Genomic DNA, 25128 nt, shown 5'->3' on the forward strand with positions numbered 1-25128 from the left:
AGTTTAGAAACAAATGTCAGTGTTTTTGAAAGACATTTTAAACAATTGTACATGGGGATCTTCCTCCTAAAAAGTTATCAAATTGCTGACGAGGAAGGGAGGATGCAATGCAAAATAGATCTTCATTCAAATTGTGAAAGAAATCCCAAGTGAAGGAATTTCAGTGTGCATAATATAAGAAACAGTTCTGTCAGAAGCCTTGTAATCACTGGCACCTCGAGCACCACGACGGGCAGTGAGCTAGACGTTTAGTGAAAAGGTAACCACAATTTCTTTCCCCACAGCAAGCAAGGGAAATGGTACTGGAGATTATCCGAGAGAAAGATCAGGCAGATTTCCGAGGCGTACGCAGCGATTTCAGCTCTAGAATGGGAGGAGGCAGCATAGAGGTATGTTCTTTTTCCCAAGCACTGTGGTTACCTCCTGACATGGAAGGTGAGGAAGGACAGAGATGATTTAACTTCTAACACTGCCATTGAGATTTATTGCCTTCATTATATATATAATAATCTATCCACCTGAAGAGACTCGACTCCAGCTTTCTAGAAAGGGCGTTGCTGTGGGTTTGGGATGACGTGTCCAAAACACAATTTTGGAAGAGATGTAAATGCCATTCTTGGGATTCAGAGGGCTAGCTTTGGTAGGGAAGTGATTTATGGCCTGCAGACGTCTTAAGGAACAAATATTGCCCATATGCTTGTGCTTAAGAGGGATGAGACATTACAGCCTGAAGCTGCTACACTTACCATGAATAGTACCTAAGTGTGATGAATATACTTTTTGGAAAACAAATGGACTATACTCCAATTCTGAGTTTTCACATTGTTTTGCCTTTCCCATCAGGTCTCTGTGCCCAGGTTTGCTGTTGGAATTGTAATAGGAAGAAATGGAGAAATGATCAAAAAGATTCAGAATGATGCTGGCGTTAGGATTCAGTTTAAACCAGGTTTGTATGAGAATGGAGACGTCTGTTACTTTCTGGTCACTGTGCCAAGCAGGGACTGCGAAAATTTATTGCCCAGTGCTAGTCTCCATCAGCAAAAAGTTGTCTGTCTAGTTGGAGTTTCTTAGGGTTATATCTGCCCTGCACTTTTGTTGGTTGGTGCGAGGGGGTGCGGAAGCACGCCAGCTCACAAAAAGCACTTATGTGGACAGCACTTTGTCAGTGAGAGAAGCTCTCCAGCTGACAATGCTACTGCACTCCATTGGGCTTGGTTTTCTTTTGCCAGCAGGAGAGCTCTCTCTTGCCAGCAAAGAGCAACTGCACAGGAGAGCTTACATCAACAAAGCTGTTCTACTATAGCTGTGCTGGTGTAAGGTACGTAGTGTAGATTCAGCCTTAGTGTGTCTCACCTGTTTGGATTTGACGTACAATTTCCTTGGTTCCTCATGCAGTTTCTGCAGCGGTTTTCTGCTTGTTGCCTGTGACATTGGAAAAAAATTCCGTATACCATACTTCCAAAAGATCTTGGCCTTGTAGCTAATTGATACAAAGAATTGGATTATGGAAAACAGTGTTTCCTGGCTTCAGAACACTCTACTTCAGGATATTCCTGGCTTTTAGGGATCAGGGCTTAACAAATTCAAAGATGCTCTGAGGTCATTTAACTACCTTCATCCTGTTTAAGAATATAGCAGTCTTTCAAGGATTATCATGTTGCATGTGAAATTGTGACCTTGCCTCTCTTAGACTGTGCTCAGATGAATGGCATAGGTTTGTAGGGAGGTTGGGAAGGGCTACAGGAGAGTTGGGAAGGGCTGAAGATGGAAAAGAAAGATGGCAGGTCTAACACAGCTGATCTGCCTATGGAAAAATACCACCTATGACCACACTGGAGGGAAGCTTCATTTGTTGGATGGGCATCTTTCTCTTTTTAAGTAAATTCTGTCACCTTTCACCCCACAGATGATGGGATTAGTCCTGAAAGAGTCGCACAGGTCATGGGGCTTCCTGATCGATGTCAGCACGCAGCTCATATCATCAATGAGCTTATTCTCACAGCGCAGGTGAGTTCTGTAGACTCTCAAGAGACAAACACCTGTATTAATGGAGAATGGGAAAAGCAGTCATGGGAAATACATCATAAACATGGTGGTATGACAGTAAGCCACCCTCTAATAAAGATCAGAGTATAGAGTAGGCAACTTTGTTCTCTTCTCAGAAGTCTGATGTGCTGATACTCTGAGTTCTGTAGTGTCACTTTCTGCAGTGTTTTTCTGTCCTTGGTGCCACTTAACCATGTGCTGGTTCCACTATGGAACGTCTCTCGGGCACATCCATTGAGTTCTTTCGCAGCATTTATAGCTACACCTTGGCTCTGCATTTCTCCCACGTAGGCAATTCTGTAGTCCAGTCGTCATCTTAATTAATTGTACATTTTAGTGCAGGTTGAACGTCTCTCATCCAGCATCTTCAGTATCTGACCAGTGTCAGACAAGAGAATTTGCTGACCATGGGAGGTCATATGGTCTAGCAGCATTACTGACTCTTCCACTGCTTACTGGGTTCTTAGAAGACATTTAGGGGTAAATTCCAGCTAAATAACAGCACAGCATGCTGAGAGCCAGGACTGGTGACTGTAAACAAACTTTATGGGACCCTGGGAAACTTGACCCTACCTATGACAAGTGGTTGTCCAGCTAACTAAAATTATGCCAGATTACAGATGTTGCCAGATGGGAGAGTTCTGGATTAGAGAGGTTCAACCTGTATAAGAAAATGGTGAAACCTATACTGATCGTTTACTAGATAACTTTTTGTTCATGATTCGTATCAAGCTGCATTAGGATGGTAATGGGAATTGAATTACAAACGCAAAATAACATTATAAATCTTAAGGTGGTTTTTAATAAAATGTCTTGGATACGTAAACTTCTGTCATCAAAATATGTTTCACATTTACAACTAAACAGTCATCAGTACAACAGAAATCCTCCTGCAGTTTGTCCAAAGCTAAAGAAATAGATTTCAGTATATTCAGTGTATCATCTATATTTCTCTTTAGTCTGATGCTTTGGCAATGATAGTTCCATCTGTTTTGTCACTATTTTCTTCAAAAATAGTCATTAAAATAGGCCAGTTCTTAATAAAAAGCTGAAAACAATCAACTGCTGAATTCCATTGCTCATCTGAGGGGAGAATTCATTTGGATGCTCCTGAATCCTCCTGCTCTCTTCAGTGAAGCTGAAACAAGGTGGTTGTTAAAGGTATTTCACAGTTTCCATAAGATTTTCCTTTATTCCTGGAGTTGTTCTTAGTCTTCAAATGAGTGCTGCACCAGCCTAAGTTTCAGGTTCCTGTAATTGCCTTCTGGATTTCTTCTCATCTTGGCTACGTTTGCAGCATTCTCTCTGACAAAGCTGTACACATGGTATTTGAATTTTTGTTCGGTATGTTGTAACTTTTGTATGCTGCTACTTTTAGGTCTTCTGCTCTATGGGCATTTCCTGGTGTATCAATAGTTTCTGTAAGATAGAAAGCTCCATCTTAAGTTGGCTCACAAGCGCATCTTACTGGATCATTGTGTACATTGCTCCGCCTATCAAGATTCAGATTTATGAATGTTCCATCAACGGTTTTTGCACACTCTTCAATTTACTTCTTGTGCACTGTATCCAACAACAACTGCTCCACTGAGTGGAGTGTAGCCTGTTCGTAGTGATCGAACCAAGTCAATGAAGGGTTTGTTCTGAACAAGGTGAAAGGGAGAATTTGGTGCATAAATGCACCATAACTCCCCACGCCGCCGTCTGTGGAGTCTTGCTGGAATTCACAGGGCCTGATTATGGTCTCAGTCCTGGTTTGAGAGGTTGAAGAAGAAAGTCTGGGGCTTTTTTTTTTGGCTGGGTGAGGAGGATGAGGGAGGTTAATACAAATAATTTACCATCTACCCCTATAAAGGATGTGTTCTAAACATTGCAGGGGATGGATGTTCATAGCCCCTTGTGTTTAAGCTGGACCCTGAAACAAAATGGTAAAGAAGCCACTCTCAGACCATTACTCAGTGCACTGCTTAAAAATAAAAATGTACATGAAAAAAAGATATCCTGCTCCTGCTGCTGTTTGTACCACTCTTCTAAAGATTTTATTCTAAACCCAGTTTTATGGGAAAATAAATCATATGATTTTTATATATATAGTTAAACCCTTATCTGTAGCAGCATACCAAACACCTCAGCGAAAACAATCTTAAAATGAGTTAATACTTAAATGCCTCTTAATAAATCTTTGCCTAGATGTTTAATTGTTTTGAGTAAAGACGTTTCAGGAGTCAGGAATAAGAGTAAAAATCGAATCTGATGAATACTTCCACAATAAGCAGACATACCAATTATCTTTTGAACACACATTTTGAAATTCACAAATAATTTCTCCTCAAAACACACTTATTACAGTATGCTAAGTTATAATCTGTATTGTTGAGACACAGTCACCTGATCTTCACGGCTTCTGAGAGCATTTTTCATGATTTTTCTTTCTCATAACCAACCTTTGCATCTCTTCGTTACAGTGTTTAAATTGGGTGTATGTTCCTTTTTTTTAACTTAAAAATCCCAGAATTTCTTGAACATATTCCCAAATAGTCTTTTGTACAAGCTGCAGCCATGACAGGTTTTTTTCTTCCAGTTCCCTACTGTTGAAATCAACACTAGTAGCTGCAGTATGAAGGATGTTCTCTCTGCTTTCTACAGTGTCCTGCTTGCACACCAGTGTTGTTCCTTCTTGCACACTGTGCGCCTTCTCCCTTGTTACATAACTCTCCACCTGGACTTCCAGAAAACAAACATGACCTCCATCTGAGTTGTCTTCTCCTGTAACCCATGCGCCTTTTTTGATTTGGCTGAGTGTCAGAAGGAAGGAGCTGTGAAATTAATGGATTTCTGTTTTTTTATCTTTGTGTACATATGCAAGGAGACAGAAGAAGGCCATTTACTTGAAGTATCCAAAACCATTCAGAAGTGAGAACTGGTAGTTACTGGATAGATCAGTATTTTTCCATGAGCTGGTGAGAGAGTTTCCCTGGTGGGCAGAGTCATAAATATTTTTAATTTGAGCCTATCAGAGCTCAGGAAGGTAGAAGCTATAAAATTGGAGCATGAGACAACCCTGGTGCGCTCAGTGGGTGACCCTGGTGAGATACATGATGTCTTCTGGAGTCAACAGCTGGGCCCCAATATCTGTAGTGACTTGCCAGTTTCTTGCACCCAGTAGCATATCCTCTGTGGCCACCTGAGGGTCAGACCATTATAGCACATGGCCTGCTGGGCCATATTATGTAATATAGCTTAACCTCAAATGTTAGATGGTTTCCTCTAATTACTTTTCTGTATATAAAACAATATTGAACCCTCATTTTCATACAGGCTCATGGATTCTGTGTATTTATTTATTTTTAAATATTTTAAGAAATTGTCATTTTTGGGCCTTAACATTTTGTTTAAATTCAGGTTTAATTTTAAAAGAATTAGTGTAAGTAACCAAATAAAAATATGATCAAAATTTTAAAAATTTTATTTTCACTCTTTCCAAAAACACTTCAATTTTTATCTATCCTGATTGAACCCTTGCTCCTACCGCAATGCCTGATAAGGGTGAGAACTGCTTGGACCGGCATATACAAAGAGCTCTTTTCTTCCTATATCTCTTCTATAGGTTCTAGCTTAATGGATCTGTACCCTTGATACCCGTCCCTTGTGCTGTTCTGAGAAGGCTTTATGGCAGAAAAGTCCCCATTGCTTTTTCTGAAAGGTGGGCGGCAGGGAGAGTCTGTTCCTTATCATTTGAAAATCAATTTGTACACTAGGGCAAATCCTTTCCTTGGCCGCTTAATCTTTGGACCCTCTGTGACATTGGCCAGTGAAAACAGATGGCCCTTTACCTTGCAGGTAAAAACACTTGGAACCTTTTATACTGACGTAAAACTTCTTTTAAAGTTGACAACATTGTCTGGTGATCGATTTAGAGCAATGTGCGTTTCACCGGAGGGATTCCAAAAGTGAAGTTAATGGGCATTTGAAAGGGTTAACTTTTGGCTTCCGAGAAGCCTTTGGTGCCATACAGTATGCATTAATGCTCATGCTTCTGGCTTGCTCTGAAGAAAGCTTGGTAACTAGGCTTGTTCAGATTGGAGCCCAGCAGCTGTGACCTCTGTTAACACTTCTCTGAACTGCTTCAGAATCTCATGTGCCAACATAAAGCTCAGAAGTGCCTTAGTGTGGTGATATTAGCAGCATTGATAATATTATGCAGTTTATAAACTCACTGCCTTTTTTTAATGTGGCAAACTAGAAATAGAGATATTTGATGGTTTGGAAAAAACACTGATGGAAACGCTGTTTTTTCCCTTAAAGGAACGAGATGGCTTTGGAAGTCTGACGGTAACCCGGGGAAGAGGTCGTGGTCGTGGGGACTGGAGTGTTGGGACACCAGGCGGCATGCAGGAGATAACTTACACGGTGCCAGCTGATAAGTGTGGCCTTGTTATAGGTAAAGGTAGGTGATGCTGATAAGACACTGAGGGATTTAATCTCCATCTCAGATGGTTCTCAGCAGAGGCTCCTAAACTTTACTGAAGTGGCTGTATTTTCAGTGCATTAACATTTTGGTTCAGTGGCCATAATCGTACATCACAAAAAGTCTACTGAGCATAGCAACCCACTAAGGCAAATGCTTATGATACGCTTCTTTCTGATGCCTTAATTTGTCTTGCAAGTTTCTTGTTTGAGAGAGGGAGTTTCTGCATGCAGAAGAGTCTCACTCTGTTGTTAGGTCAGGTGTATATGTCATGTAAAATAGCTATCTCATGAAAAGACTTACATCCTTGTGAGGACCCTTTCTAGCAGAGTAGTTTAAAGTGCAAGTTTACTGGGGGACAAACAAAGTAGATGCATTCCTATAGTGATACTTTTTGTATTGTATTTAGCTTACCTTTTTTACACGGTACTCTTTGTTTCCATGAATGTTGTAATCTCCTTGTGCATGGAGATGAACAAGTGACTTTATGCGGCTAAGCTTATGTAGTCACGTATAAGTTAGAAGTCTTTCTGGAAACAGCAAGATCTAACCTACCCATTGAATGTCATCCGCAGGTGCATAAAAACTGGGCAGCTGCGTTCCTTGTAAGCTGAGCACTTGTGGGGCTGCTCAAGAGAAATTCAGATGCTTCTCAGCTGATTAGCAGAGTGCTAACAGCTAGGGGTTTTTTTTGCTTTTGTTTTTGTTTCTTTTCGTGGTGCACATTTGTAGTTGCCTTGGTGCATAGAAAAAAGGTTTTTTCGCACATGTGTGGAAAAAGTCCACACATTAATGGAAAAGATTAGAGGGGACATTGCTGGACAGGTGCCCCATGAGTGCTTAAGGACTTTTTAACTTGCCTGAAGTCCATAGTTCTCTGTAGTTGAAGTAGCATGGTTGTCTAAGGCCTGGTCTACACTAGTGACAAAGTTGATCCCAGATATGCAATTATAGTTATGCCATGAGCATTTCTGTTGCTGGTTCATTTTTCAATTGAAACTGATGGCTGTAAATTTGTTTCCTGGCAGTTTTGGATGAGAAATGGATGTGGCGCAAATTTTCAGGGCCTCCTGTGTCACTCTTCCCACATTCTCACTATTTCAATACTAACAGGGGTTGCTCTCTCCAAGGTTAATATTCTTTTTCCTACAGGTGACCAAATAGGAATCTTCTATTCTAAAACATTTAAGCTATGTCTATGATAGAGAGTTTTGTCCACAAAACCCTCAGAGTCCACATTCCCAAGACATTCTGTAGGCAGTAAATCAACAGAATGTGGCACATCTATCGACAGAATTCTGCTACTCCCCCATGCCCATCTGGATGTTCCTGGGGGGCCCTCTGTCAACAGGCAGAGCTTCCGAGACACTGGGCAGGCCTGTCTGCTGTGCTCCCGGTTTGACTGTTCTGTTGAGAGAACGGCTGGGGATCACTCTGTCGATCCCCTTGGTAGTCTGGCTGTGATCTGTCGACAGAACTTTTGTCGGAAGATACTTTCCAACAGAAAATTCTTTCGACAGATCTCTCTAGTGTACACATAGTGTCAGGCCTGGAGATGAGGGGTTTAAACTTGTTGGACTTAGAGTCTTGATGCTAAATTTCTGGATGGGTCAGCCAGTAAAACCCTATGAGCTGCTTCAGCAGATAAATTAAGAGCAGAGTCTCAGGCTGGCTTTTTGATGGCAGATTTCCGTGTGAATGTGATTTTAATACTGCATGTGACCCAGAATAAATCACTTAAACTTCTCATTATATTTTAACCATTTTCTTCAAACGTTAGCAACATTCACAAGACGGTTTTGAAGGATGGCTCTGGGAAATGCAGCTCCCTTTCTAGTATCACAGGAGGGACTTGGCTTTTTTCTCACTATCCCCATTTTTTGACATATAAATGAAACAGACGTGCCAATACAGAAGCACCAGCTGGGGTCACAAGAACAACTCTGTACATTCAGGTTATTAACCACACAACTATAAATTAATCTTATGTATTCCTGGTATGACTGGGTTTAGAATTAAAGAACTTGGAATAGAGTTACTTATCTTGGCTAGAAAAAATAAGTAAACTTAATGAATCTAAAAATAGAGAGCTTTAGAATTGGAGCTTTTATATTAAAGGCTGTGAAATTCATGTAATCTTGACCTTTTAAGTTACTGATCTCGCCTCACAATCTTGAGTGTGTTTATCCTCCCAAACCACCCCAGTAAGGAATGAGAATGCTGCTAACTCCAGCATACTGTTAGGAATCTGAGGTATAGAAAGGCTAAGCAGCTTGCCCAAGAACATACGGAGAGTCTGTGGCAGAACAAGGACCTGAAGCCAGGTTCCAAGCTATTCCCTCATTCCTGGGCCATCCTTCTACAGCAGTGGTGGTAAAAACTTCTTTTGGTTGGGGGCCACTGAACCACAGAAATAAGACATTCACTCACTACCCTCAAGCTCTACCTCAAAGCCTAGCAGGACTGGGGCTAGTAGTTTTTTTGTAGAGTCCTCCCCAGGCTCTGGGGTGGGGTCAAGATGAGGGGTTCGGTGCATGGGAGGGGGCTGCTGGGGTGGGGATGTGGGGTCTGTGCAGGAGGTACGAGTGCAAGAGTCGGCTGGGTTTGGGTGCCTGGGCAGGAGGTAGCGTGTAGGGGGTTTGGGAGTACAGGGTCTGGAAGGGAGGGGGCAGCAGATGAGGGTGCCTGCCTGGCACAGCTCAGGGCTGGGGGGAGTCCATCGCTCTGTGTGGCTTCTGGTCTGCAGGAAGGGCAGCTGCTGGCACTGCCTCCACCTCTCTTATTGGATGCAATTTAGCAAAGGGAACAGTGTGAGGCAGTGCGTACTCAGAGCACTTCTCTGCAGTGTAGGAGCTGCTCCCCCACCCCGCCAAGCAGAATCAGAGGCTGGATCCAGCCATGGCTTGCCTGGATTGGGCCCACGAGGCTTGGGGCTCCTTGCCTTTGTATGGCTAGAGCACCAGCACTACTAGCTCATGCCTCTGGGAGTGGGGAGTGCAAACCGAAACTCATGGGTCGTAGGCTTCCCATGCCTGTTCTACAGGGTCCAGACCTGAAAGTGCAGGAGCATCATATCCACAAGTGAGTGGGTGTTAAGGGCGGCAGTATTCCTTGTTACTTATCAGCTGCTCTGGAGCAGGTCAGAGGAAGTCAGGCTGGATTGTTACAAGCTTGACATCTATGGCATGTGCAGTAACTGACCCCTGTGTCTTTTCCACATGGGCCTGGTTGATCAGCCGCCGAAGGGTGGGCGCGCTGTCGCTTGATGAAGCAATGTGAAGGTTCCCTGCAAGTTTTGTATTTTTTCCCTCTAGAAGTGAGTAGATGCAGTTTTTCTTGTCCGAAAGACTTGGTGGAGAGGGAGAGTCATCCAAATGTCAAGGGCTTTTTCTGTGTGCTAGAGCCTGGAGACAAACTGCACCCTCTCCCGGGCCCCGCTGGATTTCCATGATAAATACAGCAATATTGACAGATAACGCAGCCAGCCCGTCTCTTGTCAGCTCTGCCTTTTGGCGGGTTTGATTAATTGCTTTACGATTTCACCTCCAGCTGGGGGGCCACTCCTAGATCATTTCTGCCCCCCGTCAGGTGGAAGAATGGAGCAAGCTGCCAAATAAGTCTATAGACAGTCACCATGCGCCAAGCGGGTGACCTCATTATGAAGGAAGGTAAACTCCTTCCGACACTGTGCAGCATCATGTTGGCTGCTTCATCTTATTCATGTGCTCCAAGGCATAGTGAGAAGATCTCTGGAATGGGAGGAGAGTAACTTTAGATGCGTCAGAGGGTGGGGGGCAGGGTGAAGAACTCTGCACAGCACATCCTCAGCTATCAGCCTTTTGTGAACAAGCCTAGTGTAATTAACTTCATTAGTATAGAACGGTGTAAGAAGAAGGTGATGGGAAACAGATCCACAATTAACAACTTTCCCTAAGTATTCCTGCTTTTGGTAACTAGCGTAATTAAATGTGAAATGCTAATTATGGGGGCAAATTGAAACTAAATACATAGATATATAAGAATAGCAAGTCAAAAGGGAAGACATTTAGAGTTAAGGAGGAAAGGTTACACATAACTTTGTTTTTTATGATCATGTTAGCATTTCACTGAAACCAAGTTCTCTTCCTTTCTATGCAGGCTAAACATATGTAAAACTTTCTTCCATTCCAGGAGGCAGCTTAAAAAGCACATAAGTCCTAAAACTCAGTTGATTTTAAATGTCTGCTTTGCCCATACCCCAACATGTTCAATGAAACAAGACTTTTGTTTCAGAATTCCTCTCAGAACTTTCCAAATCATATCTGAAACAGATAGTCTCCTATTTGGCTGCACAGGGTGATCAATTTTGTTTATAGAAGGATGTGGCATAAAAACTTGTCTTTAATCCCTCAGCGTGCCTCTAGAAAGAGTTAATTGCTTCAGGGTGATTCTTTCTAGAACGCGAAGAGGTTAGGAGTTTTACAGTGAAATAAGCAAATGTATTTGGTATCCACGCTTTGTCTTGTTGTTGTGTTCAGGGCCAGTTTTAGGAGCTGGCCAAAAGAAGGGTAGCTACCTATGGAAACACTTGAATCAACTTTCTTGCACAACTGCTCCTTAGTTTCCTTTTCTCCTCCTTGCCGTGTAGTGTCAGCTAGTGGCCTTATCTAGGTCTGTAGGAATCAGAGCCAGAAAACTCCTTTCCACCCCCTCTTCTCTAGTTGAGTGGCGCTGATCTGAAAGTTGTGTGACATTCCAGAAGAAGAAGCGAACCATTGTAACATTGCCGAAGCTTTTGTTAAGCAACTTTCATTAAGAGACTGAGACCTCTGAAAAAACCTGCAAGTCAAACCAGGTTTCATTCGCCCCATTCCACCCTGCCTATGAGTACTCTTCTGCAGTCTCTTGTCTGAGAGAGCTGGTTCTGTATTCATCTACATTCACCATAGATGCGCTGAAGGACATGTCTAGGCTTGAAAGTTATTTTAGATATGGGTAGGCTGGAATTCAAACCCTGAATAATTCTGCAGGTGGACACTCTGTGATAAATGGCTGGAGGAGTGGGCACAATTTTAAGGAAAGTACCTAATGAACATTGCATAACCATAAGAAAACTTCTGGGCTTTGCCTTCACTGCTTTAAAAAAAAAAAGGTGCATTTTACGGTGAGGTAAATAGCGTACATCTGCAATTTTTATGCCAAACAAAATACCGGTTTTGGCAGTGAACATGTAGCCTTAAGTTAGGAAGAATAACAATGTATCACTCTGTTATATCGTTTCTTTAGAAATAATTTCTGCACTTGTACTGAGTAGCTGGTTCTAAAGGTAAGAGCTGGTGGTAAATTAGCAGGAAGAATCCTTATCTTTGGACCCAGTTATTCACAAGCTGTGTGCCCGTAATACTGAATTTGTTTAGAAGCCTACCAAAGTGTGCAAAGGCACTTGTGGTACGTACCCTTCTTCTGATGTAAGAGACATCTGGCATGGAGCAGGAAGGAGTCTCTGGACACACTTATAAATAAATGGGTAGGGGGATGAGCCATAGTATTGTGACCATATTTACTGTAAGGTTTCATTCACTGCTTAGGGCAGGTCTGAGGGTAAAAAGGAGAGCTTTTCCAGCTTTAGAGCATAGCTTTGGAAATCACCATAATCCTCTGAAAATATCCTTTATCTCTTCTTATGCCTTGCTTTCCCTTTTCTGCAGGTGGCGAGAACATCAAAAGCATAAACCAGCAGTCGGGAGCCCATGTGGAGCTGCAAAGAAATCCACCTCCCAATACAGACCCTAGCGTACGAATATTCACCATCCGAGGAGTCCCCCAACAGATCGAGCTCGCTAGACATCTCATAGATGAGAAAGTTGGTGTAAGTGGCATGCTATTGCTTCTGAATTGGTGTCAGAGTTGTAGTATTGTTACCAATAAAGGTACCAAATGGATGTCCAAAGTCAGGTCTGGGTGAGATGACTGAGTTACCTTGCTACTTGGGGATTACAAAAGTGCTCTAAAGGTATGGCAGGATCTGTGTGACGCTATTGACTGCTGTTAGTGATAGTTCTTAGCCCACCTGTCTCAAAGCCGTGGGCATTGCAGCATAATGGAACCAGGCCAAAGAATCGAGGTGACATTTGGGTGAAAGGAGATAAAAAAAGAATACTGAAGAGAGACCTTGTAAAAGTGAAAAGTAGCCCTTTTGCTGAATCTGTTGACAAGAACATTTTATATCTTGGAGAACAACAAGAAGTCTTGTGGCACCTCATGAACTAAGATATTTTGAAGCATAAGCTTTCGTGGGCAAAGACCCGCTGATGAAGCAGGTCTTTGCCCACAAAAGCTTATGCTCCAAAATATCTGTTAGTCTATAGGGTGCCACAGGACTTCTTGTTGTTCTCGAAGATACAGACTAACACGGCTGCCTCTGTGATACTTGTCACCATTTATATCTTGGCATTTTATATCCTACATATAGTGAATTTTGGGTAACACTTCCATAAGTACCAAAGTCCCATTAGCTTTCAGTGAGACACTTTGGTGCTGTGAGTTCCATGGTATGGCCTATGCTGCCTGATCCTCTTTCTGACTATTAATTGGTTTAAACAGTTGCTGATTTTTTTTAAAAGTATGTAAATGATGGAAGGAATTATGACACTGTGTTTCTGGCTTCTGTGACAGGGTACCAGCATGAGCGGACCTGGTGGCTTTGGTCAAAATCCTTTCAGCCAAGCACCTGCTACTCCTCATCAAAAGTAAGTTTCAGCAGTGTCCTTTGGGCTGTAATAGAAGGGTGAAAGTTAGAGAATAAGCAGGAACTTGTAGACGGTCAGAGTGAAAACTTCAGAGTCTAAGGGTGTGTTAAATGAACCTTGGAAGCACAGTTCCTCCTATGTCTAAGAATGCCTATCATTAGTGCACCAAGGCTGTCTAAAGAAACGTTAAATTAACAGCAGATGCCGTTGGTCTCAAGTGTGAGTGGGGTTTCATGTGCCTTCATTTCAGCTCTGTTAACAATTATTTAAGCAAGGCTACTTCTGTGTTGAACTGGTCGGAAGTTTTCCTTATTTTTGCATTTATTCTCGCCTTAGCGGCTGCTGACTTTAATAATCATTTTGAGGCAGTTGCTGTTTTTGTGCGCGTAGGCTATTCAAAAAATGTGCTGTCCCTCTGCTGTTTCAATGTATGATTATAATCCACAGTGGTCCTCAGGCATTCATGACACAGGGTTGGAGCAGCACCTACCAGACGTGGCAACAGCCTGGGCAGCAAGTCCCAAGTAAGTGGTGAGCATTTTCATTTACGAAAAGTCAGTTAATCTCTCCCGTACGCGACTGCAGGTCTTGCAAGACCACGTGTGCAGAAGGTGGTGGAAGAAGTTACACAGTTAAAGACGTGCATGCAGAAGAGCAAGCAATTAATGCTCCTGATCATACAAATGTGACATAAGTTGAAGGCCTGCAGACAACCTGTTTTTAAATCGCTCTTTGCTGTTAGCTGCTTGTTTTAAAGCTTCCTTCCATCCCCTCTTTCTTACAGGAACTTGGACTCCCTTCCTTCTTCCCTCTAACAAGATCCTATCCACCTCCCTGGACACTCCCCACTCCTGTGTTCCCCAGTTCAGCACTGGACAGCACAGTTCCCTCCCCAAAGGTGCACAGTTTCTAATTGGCAGCCCCCTCCATTCTGCTCCTGGTTATCCTGATTCTCTTTGCCGCTCACCTGCTCTCCTGATACCAGCTGCCCTCGCCACTTGTTTCACAGTCTGAAGGAAAGATTGGGATTCTGGGAGCAGTGAAAGGGGAGGATAGAGGGTTGGATGGGGAAAAGGGGGCAGGATTGGTTCCTGTCCTAGCTCCGCCTCCCTTTGATAAAGATCACACCCCTTTCTGGAATGGAATTTCCATGGTTAGATCTCATGAAAGATTGTAAGTACTGACCAGCACCAAGATGTTAAATGCTGGCAGTTAGCAATTGAACAATTAACCAGGACAAACAGATCACATAGGTGAAAGGTGAATGACAGAATTTGTGCAAATTCTTCATTGGTCAGAGTTCAGAAACTTCTGACAGTCTGTCCTTCACTCCATTCACCCACCCAGAAAAGCAGAACTGCAACTGTTTACTTCCCGCGCCAAGTGTGCTGCCAAGTTCCCTTCTTCAAGTGGCTATCGCTGGAAACCAGGCCTCTGAAGTGCTTAATGTTTAATCCCTCACACCCCTTCATACTGGGAGAACAAAATTGGTCAGAGGTGTTAACTTCCATTGTGGAAGTTAACACTGTTAGTGAGAGAATGGATCCTCCTTAGTTTAGGTGGCCCCACCAGTGCCAGTCCATCTGTTGCTCTGGCTCACGGAGCAGTAGCTTCACACAAACAGCAACTTCAGTTTGTCAGCAATCCCAGAATTAAAGTGGCTCTTGTGGTAGCGACATTTTCACTTGAAGAACCTCTTTAAAGGCCTAAATTTTCAAACCAAGAGACAGCTACTTTCAGAAACTCCTTATGCTTTTCCTCAGCAAAAAAGATGAATCTATTCAGAAACTTCTTAAAATTCTCTTACCCTGCATAGGAATGACCAGGGTCTTTCATGTGCCAAGAGAACTTTCTGTACATTTTTAAATACAGGTTGAACCTCTCTTGTTTGGCACCCTTGGGACCTGACCAGTGCCGGATAAGAGAATTTGCCAGCTGACAGGAGATCAGTATATTCTAGCACATTATCAACACTTCTGCTCACTGGGTGCTTAGAAGACATTTAGGGGTGAATTACAGCTAAACAACAGCACAGAACACTGAGTGCCTGGACTGGTGGCTGGAAACAAACTTTATGGGCCCACTCAAAACTTGGACACACCCATGATAAGAGGTCATGCAGCTAACTAAAATCATGCTAGATTATGGATGTTGCTGGACAAGAGAGAGTTCTGGATTAGGAAGGTTCAACCTGTAATTGAATAACCTCAACAAGAAAGCAGTCAAGTAGCACTTTAAAGACTAACAGAGTGATTTATTAGGTGCACTTTTGTGGGACGGACCCACTTCTTCAGACCGTAGCCATACCAGAACACACAATTCTGGTATGGCTGTGGTCTGAAGAAGTGGGTCCGTCCCACAAAAGCTCACCTAATAAATAACTTTGTTAGTCTTTAAAGTGCTACTTGACTGCTTTCTTGTTTTGGTAGTATATAGACCAGCACGGCCTTATTTCTTGAAAAACCTACGTTTTTAAAAATCAGCCTTTCAGATGTGTCAGGAATGGCAAGTGTCTTTTTAGATGTAAAGTTTGGTTTAAAAATAATCTGAAAACTGAATGCTAACAGCTTATCAAGATGTAGCACTCCAGTTGGAGATCGCACCCAGAGAGCTGCACAGCGATAAGTGAATCTTCATCCATTTTTCCAAGATCAGAGTCTAAAATTTGGTGCCATGTAACTGTAACGCTGAATATTTTGAATCTTGTACATGGCAACGCCCTGCCGTAGTGCCTTAAGTTAATTTCTAACTCATATGCTGTAATATAAAGGGAGCAGGAGCTGGTTGTCTTAATCTCTGTATAGACGCTTTCAAAGACAAAGTCCATCCTCCAAGGAACATGCAGTTCAGAAAGCACTGAACTATAGATAACTACAGTGCAGATGTAATTCGGATAGCTTAAAGTAATAAAGCGATGCAAGCACCCAACTGTATCCTCTCACCAGAGAGCATTATATCACAGTACTAATAGGCACTAATGTTTTCCTGCTCCCTTTACTTTGTAATACCAGGAAATCGTTACTTGCAAATATTTTCAGTTTGCTTTCAATCCCGGAGGGCAGCCTGTTCTGGGTCTTAGAATTTCCATCCTAACTTTCTGCCTGTCAAACACCATGTCCCCAGTATACTCATTTCTGCATGGGGAAAGCGGTTAGTACATCCTTGTTAACTCGATTTGAACGAAGCAGGGAAGTTGTAATGTTAATACCTTGGCTCCTCTGTCCTGGGATCAGAGCTATCAGGCAGGCTTTGTCCCCATTCCTGTGTACCGGAGACTTCTTTCTCTACCTTCCTGTAAAAAGGCTTTGTGTGGGCTCACTTTTACACTTACGCACCATGCTGTGCTTGCCTCCAGGTGAGCACATTCAGAAACAAAACCTCATCCCAGGTAACTTAACGTTTTCCATGAGAACAAAGGAGGGCCTCCTTCCAGCACCACAAACTTTGCTTTCCCAGAGTTAATTGCTAACAAAGGAAGAGTTCTCTCCTGACATAACCCTCCCATACATACCCCACCCTCCCTCCAGCAAAGGCTTGAGAAAGATGGGCTTTGCACTGCACCTTTTGAAGGTCAGCAGACTTGGGTCATGAGCCAGTGGGATACAATAAGTCTGTTCTTGGCCATTTTGCCACCAGTTTGCCTATAGAAGTCACTGGTGCAAACATATGAAAAAGCACTCCCCTTCCCCCACATCCCCAAATCCCTCCTGAGACTCCAGCAGCATCCAAACTGCAAACCCTTCACCACTGGGGGGGTCCGTACCACCCCTGCTGTGCTCTGGGTCAGTTGTCTTGCATTGCTGCTGTTAAACCTGGTGGGAATGTTGGCTGTTCTGATCCTTATCCACTTAGAATCCTCCATGTTCCTGTTTATAGCCAGGCACACTCTGAAGGCAGTCTTGGTAAAGAGAGAGGACAGACAAGATAATGCTGTGCTTTAAGCAGACCTCACTGCTTTCTTCTCCTGCTGCAGATCACAATGGTACCCAGTCAGGCCAGGTGGAGTTCACCAAGGCGTGGGAGGATTATTATAAGAAACTAGGTAAATACCTGTCTCCTACATCTTCTTGGTTTTTTTTACATAAGGTTTTATCTAAAATTGGCTGCTGACCATTTCCTTCCCAGCCCGTTCTAAAGCCAGTCTGCAGCCTGGTTTTCATGGTCTCATTAGCATTGTCAAAGAGCCAGATGAATCGCTCTTCCAAACAGACCTCCTAGGAACAAATTCTAGAATGTCCCCTTCTTCTCTTTCAGCAGTCCTGCCCCCCCACCCCCCCGTGGGAGGAGGGGCAGACCCTCCAAACCTACCCGTGTATTTAGATTTTAATTACTTCCCCCCATCTTCAGTAAATTAACTGGCTGGGTAAAACATTTTGCCGTGAAATGTATTTAGCAGCGTGTCCTTTCAGCCTGCTGGGGACTGTAATTCTCCTTGAAGAAAAGGCATTGAAGGAGGTCCTTTGTTGGCATTAGCAGGTGGACAGTCAAGGCAGCCCTGACCTCTGCAAGGAAAGGTCTTGACTTGTAGCTTTGGTCAAGTCTTTTTAACCCGCTTTTATGCCCCTGGACAGGACACTGCTGCCCTGTTTCCTCCACCCACTTCACACTTTCAGTGCATTATATTCACCCTTCCCCCAAGCCCCTGCCACTTCAAAGCTCTCTTCAGCCGGTGTTGCAGTGCAGGGCAGCACCCAGAATTGTGCCTGGAGAGTGAAGGCAGATAGACGGCCAGGAAGAGCATGCTTCCCTTTTTCCTTTGTGCCCCTCCTCCTCACCCACCCATGTAACGCATGCAAGTGGCTTTCATGTCGCACTTATGCATTTCAGTCCATCTGTCTTTCCTTGCTGTTCCTCTAACTACCACGTTATCTGCCTGACTCTTCAGTTAGTCCACCGCATGATTCTGCAGGTTGTGTGCATTAGTAAGAATGGTGTGGTAAGGAGGGTGCCCTGGGCCCAGGTGGCTGGGCTCTCCCTTGCCTGAAGCTTAAACATGCTGAGCCCATTAACTGGCTTGCTTGCCTCTTTTCAGAGGGTGCCTGTGCTCTCACAAGAGAAGGGGCTGCAGAAACGGCTTATGCAACAATTGACTCTTTTGTGATTGACAAGGTGCTTGGGGAAAATTGTTTCATTGGGCCACTTTGTGTGGAAGAGGAAGGGAAGCATTCCTGTGTCTGCCCCATGGCACAGTTCTCAAGCAGTCTGCATCCATGTGCCTTACAGCTAGTGTGCCACTGGTGTCTTCTGGGACACCTGCCTTCCCCCACCCTGAGCACCCGGTTCTGTAGTGTACAGCCCTGTCGCTGGGAGCAGGTTATTTGGACAGCTTTCAAATGCAAGGCACAGCGCTGGGAGAGGGCACAAGTCATGCCACAGAGCTTTTGCAGCTCCCTTGCCACTCTTCGACACGACTGTAGTGGGCTCCACTGGCTCGGTTAACTCTGAGCTAAAGGCTGGATTTCAAGTACTGCAACCAGCTGGGGTGCTCAGCACCTGTAAGGTGCCTGAAATCGCTGTTGTGCATGCGTGCGGGATGTCCACAGACACTGCGAGCTAGGTGCTCTCATGTAGTTTCTTTGAGACGTGCTTTCAGCAAAGGAACAGGGCTGAATATTGCCCCTGCGGAGTCTGTGGACCAACCTAAAGAACAGGACAGTGACATCAAGCTGGGAACTCCAATTGGCTCTTAGATTGGCGGAAACTCATTGTCAAGCAGGGATGTACAAATTTCTTTTCCGTCCTAGGCCCACCCCTCTTTTGAATGTGACTTTAACTGTGAAGGACATGGGCCATCTTGCTCACTAGTCCAGGCCGGTACTGTTCAGTCTTCCCCCTCCCATCATGGGCAGGGTTCTGCCCGTACCCTTCAGTTCTCCTGTAGCGCCGGGTAGTCAGCACTCTCCAGGGGTTGCAGTTATGTCCGAGAACTGTTTGCAGTGCTGGCTATGTCCAGCAACGTCCATGTGGCTTCTCCAGTCACGACAATAAGAGCCTAGTGTGCTGTCCCTCAGGAAAGGATTTAAATGGGGACAACTCAGTCACCCTCCCTCTTTCAAATAGCTCTTACCCAGCTCAGACTACCACACATTGCAGCAAGGCGTGAAGAGGCATATGGAGGGCCTGGGCAGTAGACTTGGAGCCGAGAGATGTCACTAGCTAGAGACTTGTCATCTGTTCCGTATTGACATGCCCATTGTTGTCCTCTTTGCACAGGCCAACAGAGCCAGCAGCAGAACAGCCAGCCTGATTACAGCAAGGCGTGGGAGGAGTATTACAAAAAACAGAGTGAGTGAAACAGGGCTGCTGGAGATGAAGTAAACTCTTACTATAAAGACAGTTAGCACTGGTCTATTAACTTGTCTCCACCCCTTGCACTGATAGCTCCCATTCCCCTGGAGAATCCCTTTTTGCAGCCTCATGGTGGCGAGAGTGCATGTTGTGCTCCCACTGCAAGCTCTAAGTCTTGTTCATTACTGCACCATGTCAAGGCAAGAGGAAACCAGTGAACGACAGTCCCCAGTGAACTGTCCCCTTTCATGTCCGCCTCAAGAAATGGAACTATACCAGGAAAATGTTTGCTCACATACCCAGCCCTCAACATAACAACACCTGGCAAAGGGGCTGCAGGGGAAGGGGTTTGCTCCCCCAGGAGTAAGAAAAGCTCCACATTCAGATGACTGAGGAGTTGTGATGGGGAGGTATCTTCTCCGTGAGGTGTCAGAAGAATGCCACTCTGGCGTCTTTCCTGCCTGAGCTTCTGGAGCTGTTGGATACTCCTTGTTGTAGGAGTCAAAGGAAACAAAGCAGAATTTCAAAGCAAACTATCCCTGAAAAATGGGAGTAATATTTATTGTTCTTTCAAAGTACCACACCAACTAATAACCTGCAAGCCTGCTTACAATGTGTCCTGTTCTGTCCGAGGGCGGGTAGCTTCTGCTGCTGCTGTTTTTTTGTTGTTTCTTTTTCCAGATGTCTCCAGCTGTTGGAAGGGGTATGGTTGCTATATTTACATGTTATAAAACATCACCCTAAATGTACCTGTGCTTGCTTGTTCTTGCTGATGCTCAACTATCTGTGTTTCCTTTTCATCACCCAGGTCACGCTGCCAGTGCTGCTTCTCAGGCAAGTTCGCAGCCGGACTACACAATGGCTTGGGCAGAGTATTACAGACAGCAGGCTGCCTACTATGGGCAGACACTAGGGCAAGCTCAGACCCACAGCCAGGTCTGTATTTGTATTCTGCTGGGTTATCTTCTGCTGCTGTTTTTCTGAGGGGTTAGTGTAAGTTAGCATTTACCTGGTGTGGGGAATATGCCACCGTCAGTGTGTGCAGTAAAGCCGCCTGGATGGCTGAGACACAACTACGAAAGAGTGGCTGTCGGCTAACTGCAACCCACTGTGCTTCTCCAGGGCAAGCTTAACACCTGACTCAGTGGACTGGCTGTCACAAGCCACATGCTGCTGTGACCTCTGCATTGCAGAGCTAGTATATGGACCAGCCTTTCACAGGGTGGGTCACGTCCACATGAAGGCTTTGACTTTCATCAGCATGTTGGGCATTCTTGTCCTGGATTAGGTGTTTGCAAATATAGATGAATGCCTGCAGTTCTAACGTCCTAATGGGGAAAACACAGACACGGAAAGTGATTGTACTGTGCATGCATGGCAACTAATTCCATATCTGCCTTACCTGTCGCTCAAGCCCTGCAGTTCAGTGGCCATCTTTCCAGTTGAAGATTGAGTGGGATTCATTTTGGATCCTGCCTTCCAAGCATCTTTGTTCAGGAGTACCTGTTGCCAGCGAAATAAGGCTTGTTAAGGTGAACATCTCAGGCAGTGTTCCCTGTACACTGAGTGCTTGGTCAGCCACCCAGAAGAGATTTGGGTGCTGCCCATCTGATTAGCAGAGCACCCACAGCTGGCAGCGTGTGTTTCTATGGTGGAGCAAATCCGCGCATGCCTAGGAGCAAATAATAAAATGTATTCTGCCCATGGATGGAAAAAATTAGAGGGACCATTGGTCTCTGGCCTCTGGCAAGATGTTCAGAAGAGACGCCTGTGCAATTTATGAAGGTGGCTGACGCTCTGAAAACAGCACTCCATATTAAAATCAAAGCTAGAAAGTTAGACAACTTACTGGCTTGATAAAGGGTGGCAGAGCTCTTCACCACTGAGTCACTGGTTTTAATATAGCCCAGGAGAGCCCTAATGTTGTTACTAGCGGGTGAAGATGATGCTGTTTTTCAGCTAATACTTCATCTTTTCTTCAGTAGCATTTTGTCAGTTTTTTACGAGCACTGTAGCTGGCTGAAAAATCCAGCAAACCTTGTGAATTTTTACATCAAACTTCAATTCACCCTTTGTCAATCTGAGTTAAAAATGTAATGAAAATTGCTCCTTTGGAAGCCTCTTACCAGCCATAGTTGTTAGCATGTGTTGGGCTCATGTAACTAGTGTGAAAGACTTTCTGGTCTGTTAATTTGCTAGAGGATGGATAGCTCTCTGAGTGCTTCTCTTTGCCCTGTGAGCCAGGAAATGAAGTTGTTAAAGTCCAGACTTGACTTTACCACATCTGGTAGAAGCCCACTCACAGGCAGTATGGAAAAACCTGCCCTGCTGTTGTCTGTGGATAACTCATGGGTATGGCTGTCCAGCACCTTGCATCAGCACTGAAGCTTGCATTCCATTTGGGCATAAAATTACTGGTGATGCAGTGCGCTGGTCTGTAGGAACCGGCATGCCCACTCTGGTCCTGGACTTGCTAGAAATGCCATGGCAGGGTATATTTAGTGTAATTAAATAACAGGCCCAGCCACAGTGGGACAAAGGGGACAATTACTTTGGGCCCCTTTGAAACACTGCGGAGCCCTGTGTTGCTGCTCTGCTTGAAGTGAGGGCACTTAACTGTCCTAAGCCCCGCCCATTACACCCTTGGTCCTGCCCCTTCTGGAGGCTGAACCAGGGCCCCCTCTCACCTCGCCCCCAGGCCTACAGTGGCTGTCAGCTCCACGGTTAAATAGCTATCTTCACCCTTCCCAGTCACCTGGAAAAGTCTGGGCCTGGAGAGAAAGAAATAGGTTTCTTGAGAGTCATGGACTCTCAGGAGAAAGCTCAGAGATAAGATGCATTATAGCTGAGTGCTTGCAGATATTTATTTCTCAGGTATCCCTGTCTGGGGGAAACCCTCACTTGTTAGAACGGAAAATGTGATGGGTGGATGTTTTCTGGAGACCACTTTAGAACTGGCCACTGATAAGGCTGTGTCTACACTACAGAGCCCAGGCTGACATTGCCAAACCCCACTCCTACCCCTAATGTAGAGTGAATAAGCTAACAGGAATTTTCTGTCAGTATAGGACCCACTTCCCTGAAGAACATTAGCTGTGCCAACGGAAGCACTCGTCTGTAGGCACAGCTGCATCTATACTCAGATTTTTTTGCTGACATAGCTATGTTGGTTAAGGATGGGCAGGGTGGGGTAGGGGGTGGTTAGAGGGTTAGTCTTCCCTGGCCAAGCTGTGTTAATGTAAGTTTTAAGTGTACACCTAAGCTGACTTTGTTTCTTTCTCTTTCTGTGCAGGAGCAGTAGAACAATGTCCTTGTGGCAATTTTTTTTTTTCTTGGAATCATTGTGGAAGAAAACCTTTTTGTAACAGAGGTTTCTAGATTTGCAACATTTTGATGAAGACTTTTCTGTTTGTTTGTGAAACACTAGTTGTAGGATAATCTATACTGAACTTTTCTAAGAATCAGGAACAATTAGTAATGTACTAAACTTATGGACATACTGATATTTTTTTTGTTTGTTTTGGTTTCCAAATTTGTAAAAACGCCGGGATTCTTTTTGGAAAGAAGCCAGAGAATTACAGGCACCAAAATGCACCCCAGAGCTGTGACATTTCAATATGTGGTTTTTGTGTGTTTTTTTTCTTTTAAATTTTCAATCTTTTCTGTTGCAACAGAAAGAGTGGCTTGGAAGTCTTAGGTGGTATGTAACAAATCCTTTAAAAAATTTTAAACAGTATTTAAATATTCTTAAATATGTAAATTCATTAAATGTTTTACTTCTAATTTCTTGTATCTTGGCTGTCTTTTTGATTTTATTGCATTTTTTAAAAAACTGAACTATGGTATGTATTGTAATTAATTAATTATGTGAATTCTGTATTGAGACAGTTACTGTTTTGCTGTCAGGCAAGGTCTTGGGGGGGAGGTATTTTGTAGGTTTTGTATAATTTCTAGAGTTCTAAAGGGTAATATAAAAATGTGTTAATTTTTTAGCAATACATTTTTCATGTCTCCATTGCTGGTTGCATTTATGTATCTAAGACCTCCAAGCTTGTTTAAAACAAAAAACAAAAAAACCCTTCCTCTATGCTCTCAGAAATATAAATACTGTTATTTTTAATATTAAAATGAATCTGCTATTAGTACCTTTAACAAACACTGTGGAACATTAAACCATATAAAAGGTAGTAACTATTTTTTAATTCCAAGGTGGTTTTTTTGCTTTTTTCATTTTTCTTTTTAAATATTTTCTTATCTAATATTTGTCAAATTACCTAGAGAAATAAATGAATCTAGTATTAACCACAATATGCGATAAATAATTTTGATTTAATAAAAGGGATAATATGATTTACAATGTTTACTGTAGTGTTTCTTGTACAGATGAGTGTATTTTTAAAGGAAAAAAAACGGAATTGAAGCTATTTTTTCTTGCATTTTTAATTGACCTGCGGGACATTCCGTTTTGAAATGTACTGAAGTTATTGTTCTTGGGTCTTTCCTTATTTTTTCCTTATAATGCTTGAAATGTCTAACTATAAAGAAATGCCATTGGATAATGTTGAGCATGATGTTTAAAAAAAAAAAGTGTTCTTTTTATTTGACTGACAGTTGCATTTTACACTCTATATAATAAAATTTCCACAAGATGTCTTGTGGGTGAAGTATTTTTTAGTCTGCTTTACTCAGTGTGCTCATGCTCGTCAAAGTAAGTACAACAGCCATGGTCTAACTGCATTCACTGAGCCCCGTCTCTGCCTGCCGAACTGGCATGGATCACATCACTTTAGCTCTAAATGTCATGGTTTTGGGTAACTCTGTTACATTGACGTCAACGCCTTAATTCCAGTCGGATTCTTAATCCTCATCATGGTCTCTTTGGAAATAGTGGGATACTAAGGAGTTCCAAAAGAAGGTACTCTAAGTGTAAATGTCTCCGGCCGGAGAGATCAGTTAATAAAGGGAAGATTTCTATAAGCAGGAGTGATGCAGAAACTTTTGTCTATAAGCTGCATAAACACTTTTATTGCTTGTTCGTGTGTCAACAGAGCTTAGTTTTTTAATGTCCTGGACCTGTTGCTTTTCTCCCCAAACTTTTGTCCTCTGTGCTAGGAAGTGGAATACTTTGGCTTCCCTGGTGCTTTTGGCAATGTCACTCTTTGAAACCAAGTCACCGGAGCAATGCAGTCCTCCCTGGTGATGGAAAGGAGTTCCCGTCCCTCGGAAGCAATGTATCTTATGGGATAGCAACGTACATTAACCGTTGAGCCGCCTCTCAGTATCTGCTGAGCAGGAAAACTTTCTCTAGCTGCAACCAACCAAGACTGGGCTGCATCACTTGAGAAAAGTCCCTTTTTTATGTAACGTTCCTGGCCTGAACTTAAATAAAGCTTTGTCTGCCCTTCTCAAACACCCAGGGGTCTGTAGCAGAGTTGGCGGTGGGGGGAGGAGGGGGAGGGCGGGGCAGAATGAGATCCCATCTGTAAAGCAGTGACTCCGAGGCATATTGAGAGCCGGAAGAAAAGAGAATATAGCATCTTTAAATACACCTCCAGAGAATCAAGAGAGACATTGAAAGATGGAATAGTAAAAGCCACT

General features: G+C 43.6%; 1 protein-coding gene across 8 annotated transcripts in view; it reads left to right on the top strand.

The window, feature by feature from the left end:
• FUBP3 (far upstream element binding protein 3) overlaps positions 1-24197 on the top strand; it is a 69740-nt gene extending 45543 nt beyond the window's left edge. For 3 of the 8 annotated variants that reach the window (XM_075015281.1, XM_075015282.1, XM_075015283.1), the window contains 11 exons: positions 285-389; positions 844-946; positions 1907-2007; positions 6352-6493; positions 12202-12362; positions 13169-13242; positions 13690-13766; positions 17216-17284; positions 19456-19527; positions 20339-20466; positions 22823-24197. In XM_075015281.1, the coding sequence (XP_074871382.1) occupies positions 285-389; positions 844-946; positions 1907-2007; positions 6352-6493; positions 12202-12362; positions 13169-13242; positions 13690-13766; positions 17216-17284; positions 19456-19527; positions 20339-20466; positions 22823-22831 (1041 nt within the window). In that variant the 3' untranslated portion in view covers positions 22832-24197. Of the gene's footprint in view, positions 1-284; positions 390-843; positions 947-1906; positions 2008-6351; positions 6494-12201; positions 12363-13168; positions 13243-13689; positions 13774-17215; positions 17285-19455; positions 19528-20338; positions 20467-22822 lie in introns of all 8 variants that reach the window. The other 5 variants (XM_075015286.1, XM_075015288.1, XM_075015287.1 and 2 more) reach the window with 4 other exon arrangements.
• The last annotated feature ends 931 nt before the right edge of the window (positions 24198-25128 follow it).

The sequence above is a fragment of the Carettochelys insculpta genome, chromosome 21 (genome assembly GCF_033958435.1).
Source record: "Carettochelys insculpta isolate YL-2023 chromosome 21, ASM3395843v1, whole genome shotgun sequence".
NCBI classification, from domain to species: domain Eukaryota; kingdom Metazoa; phylum Chordata; order Testudines; family Carettochelyidae; genus Carettochelys; species Carettochelys insculpta.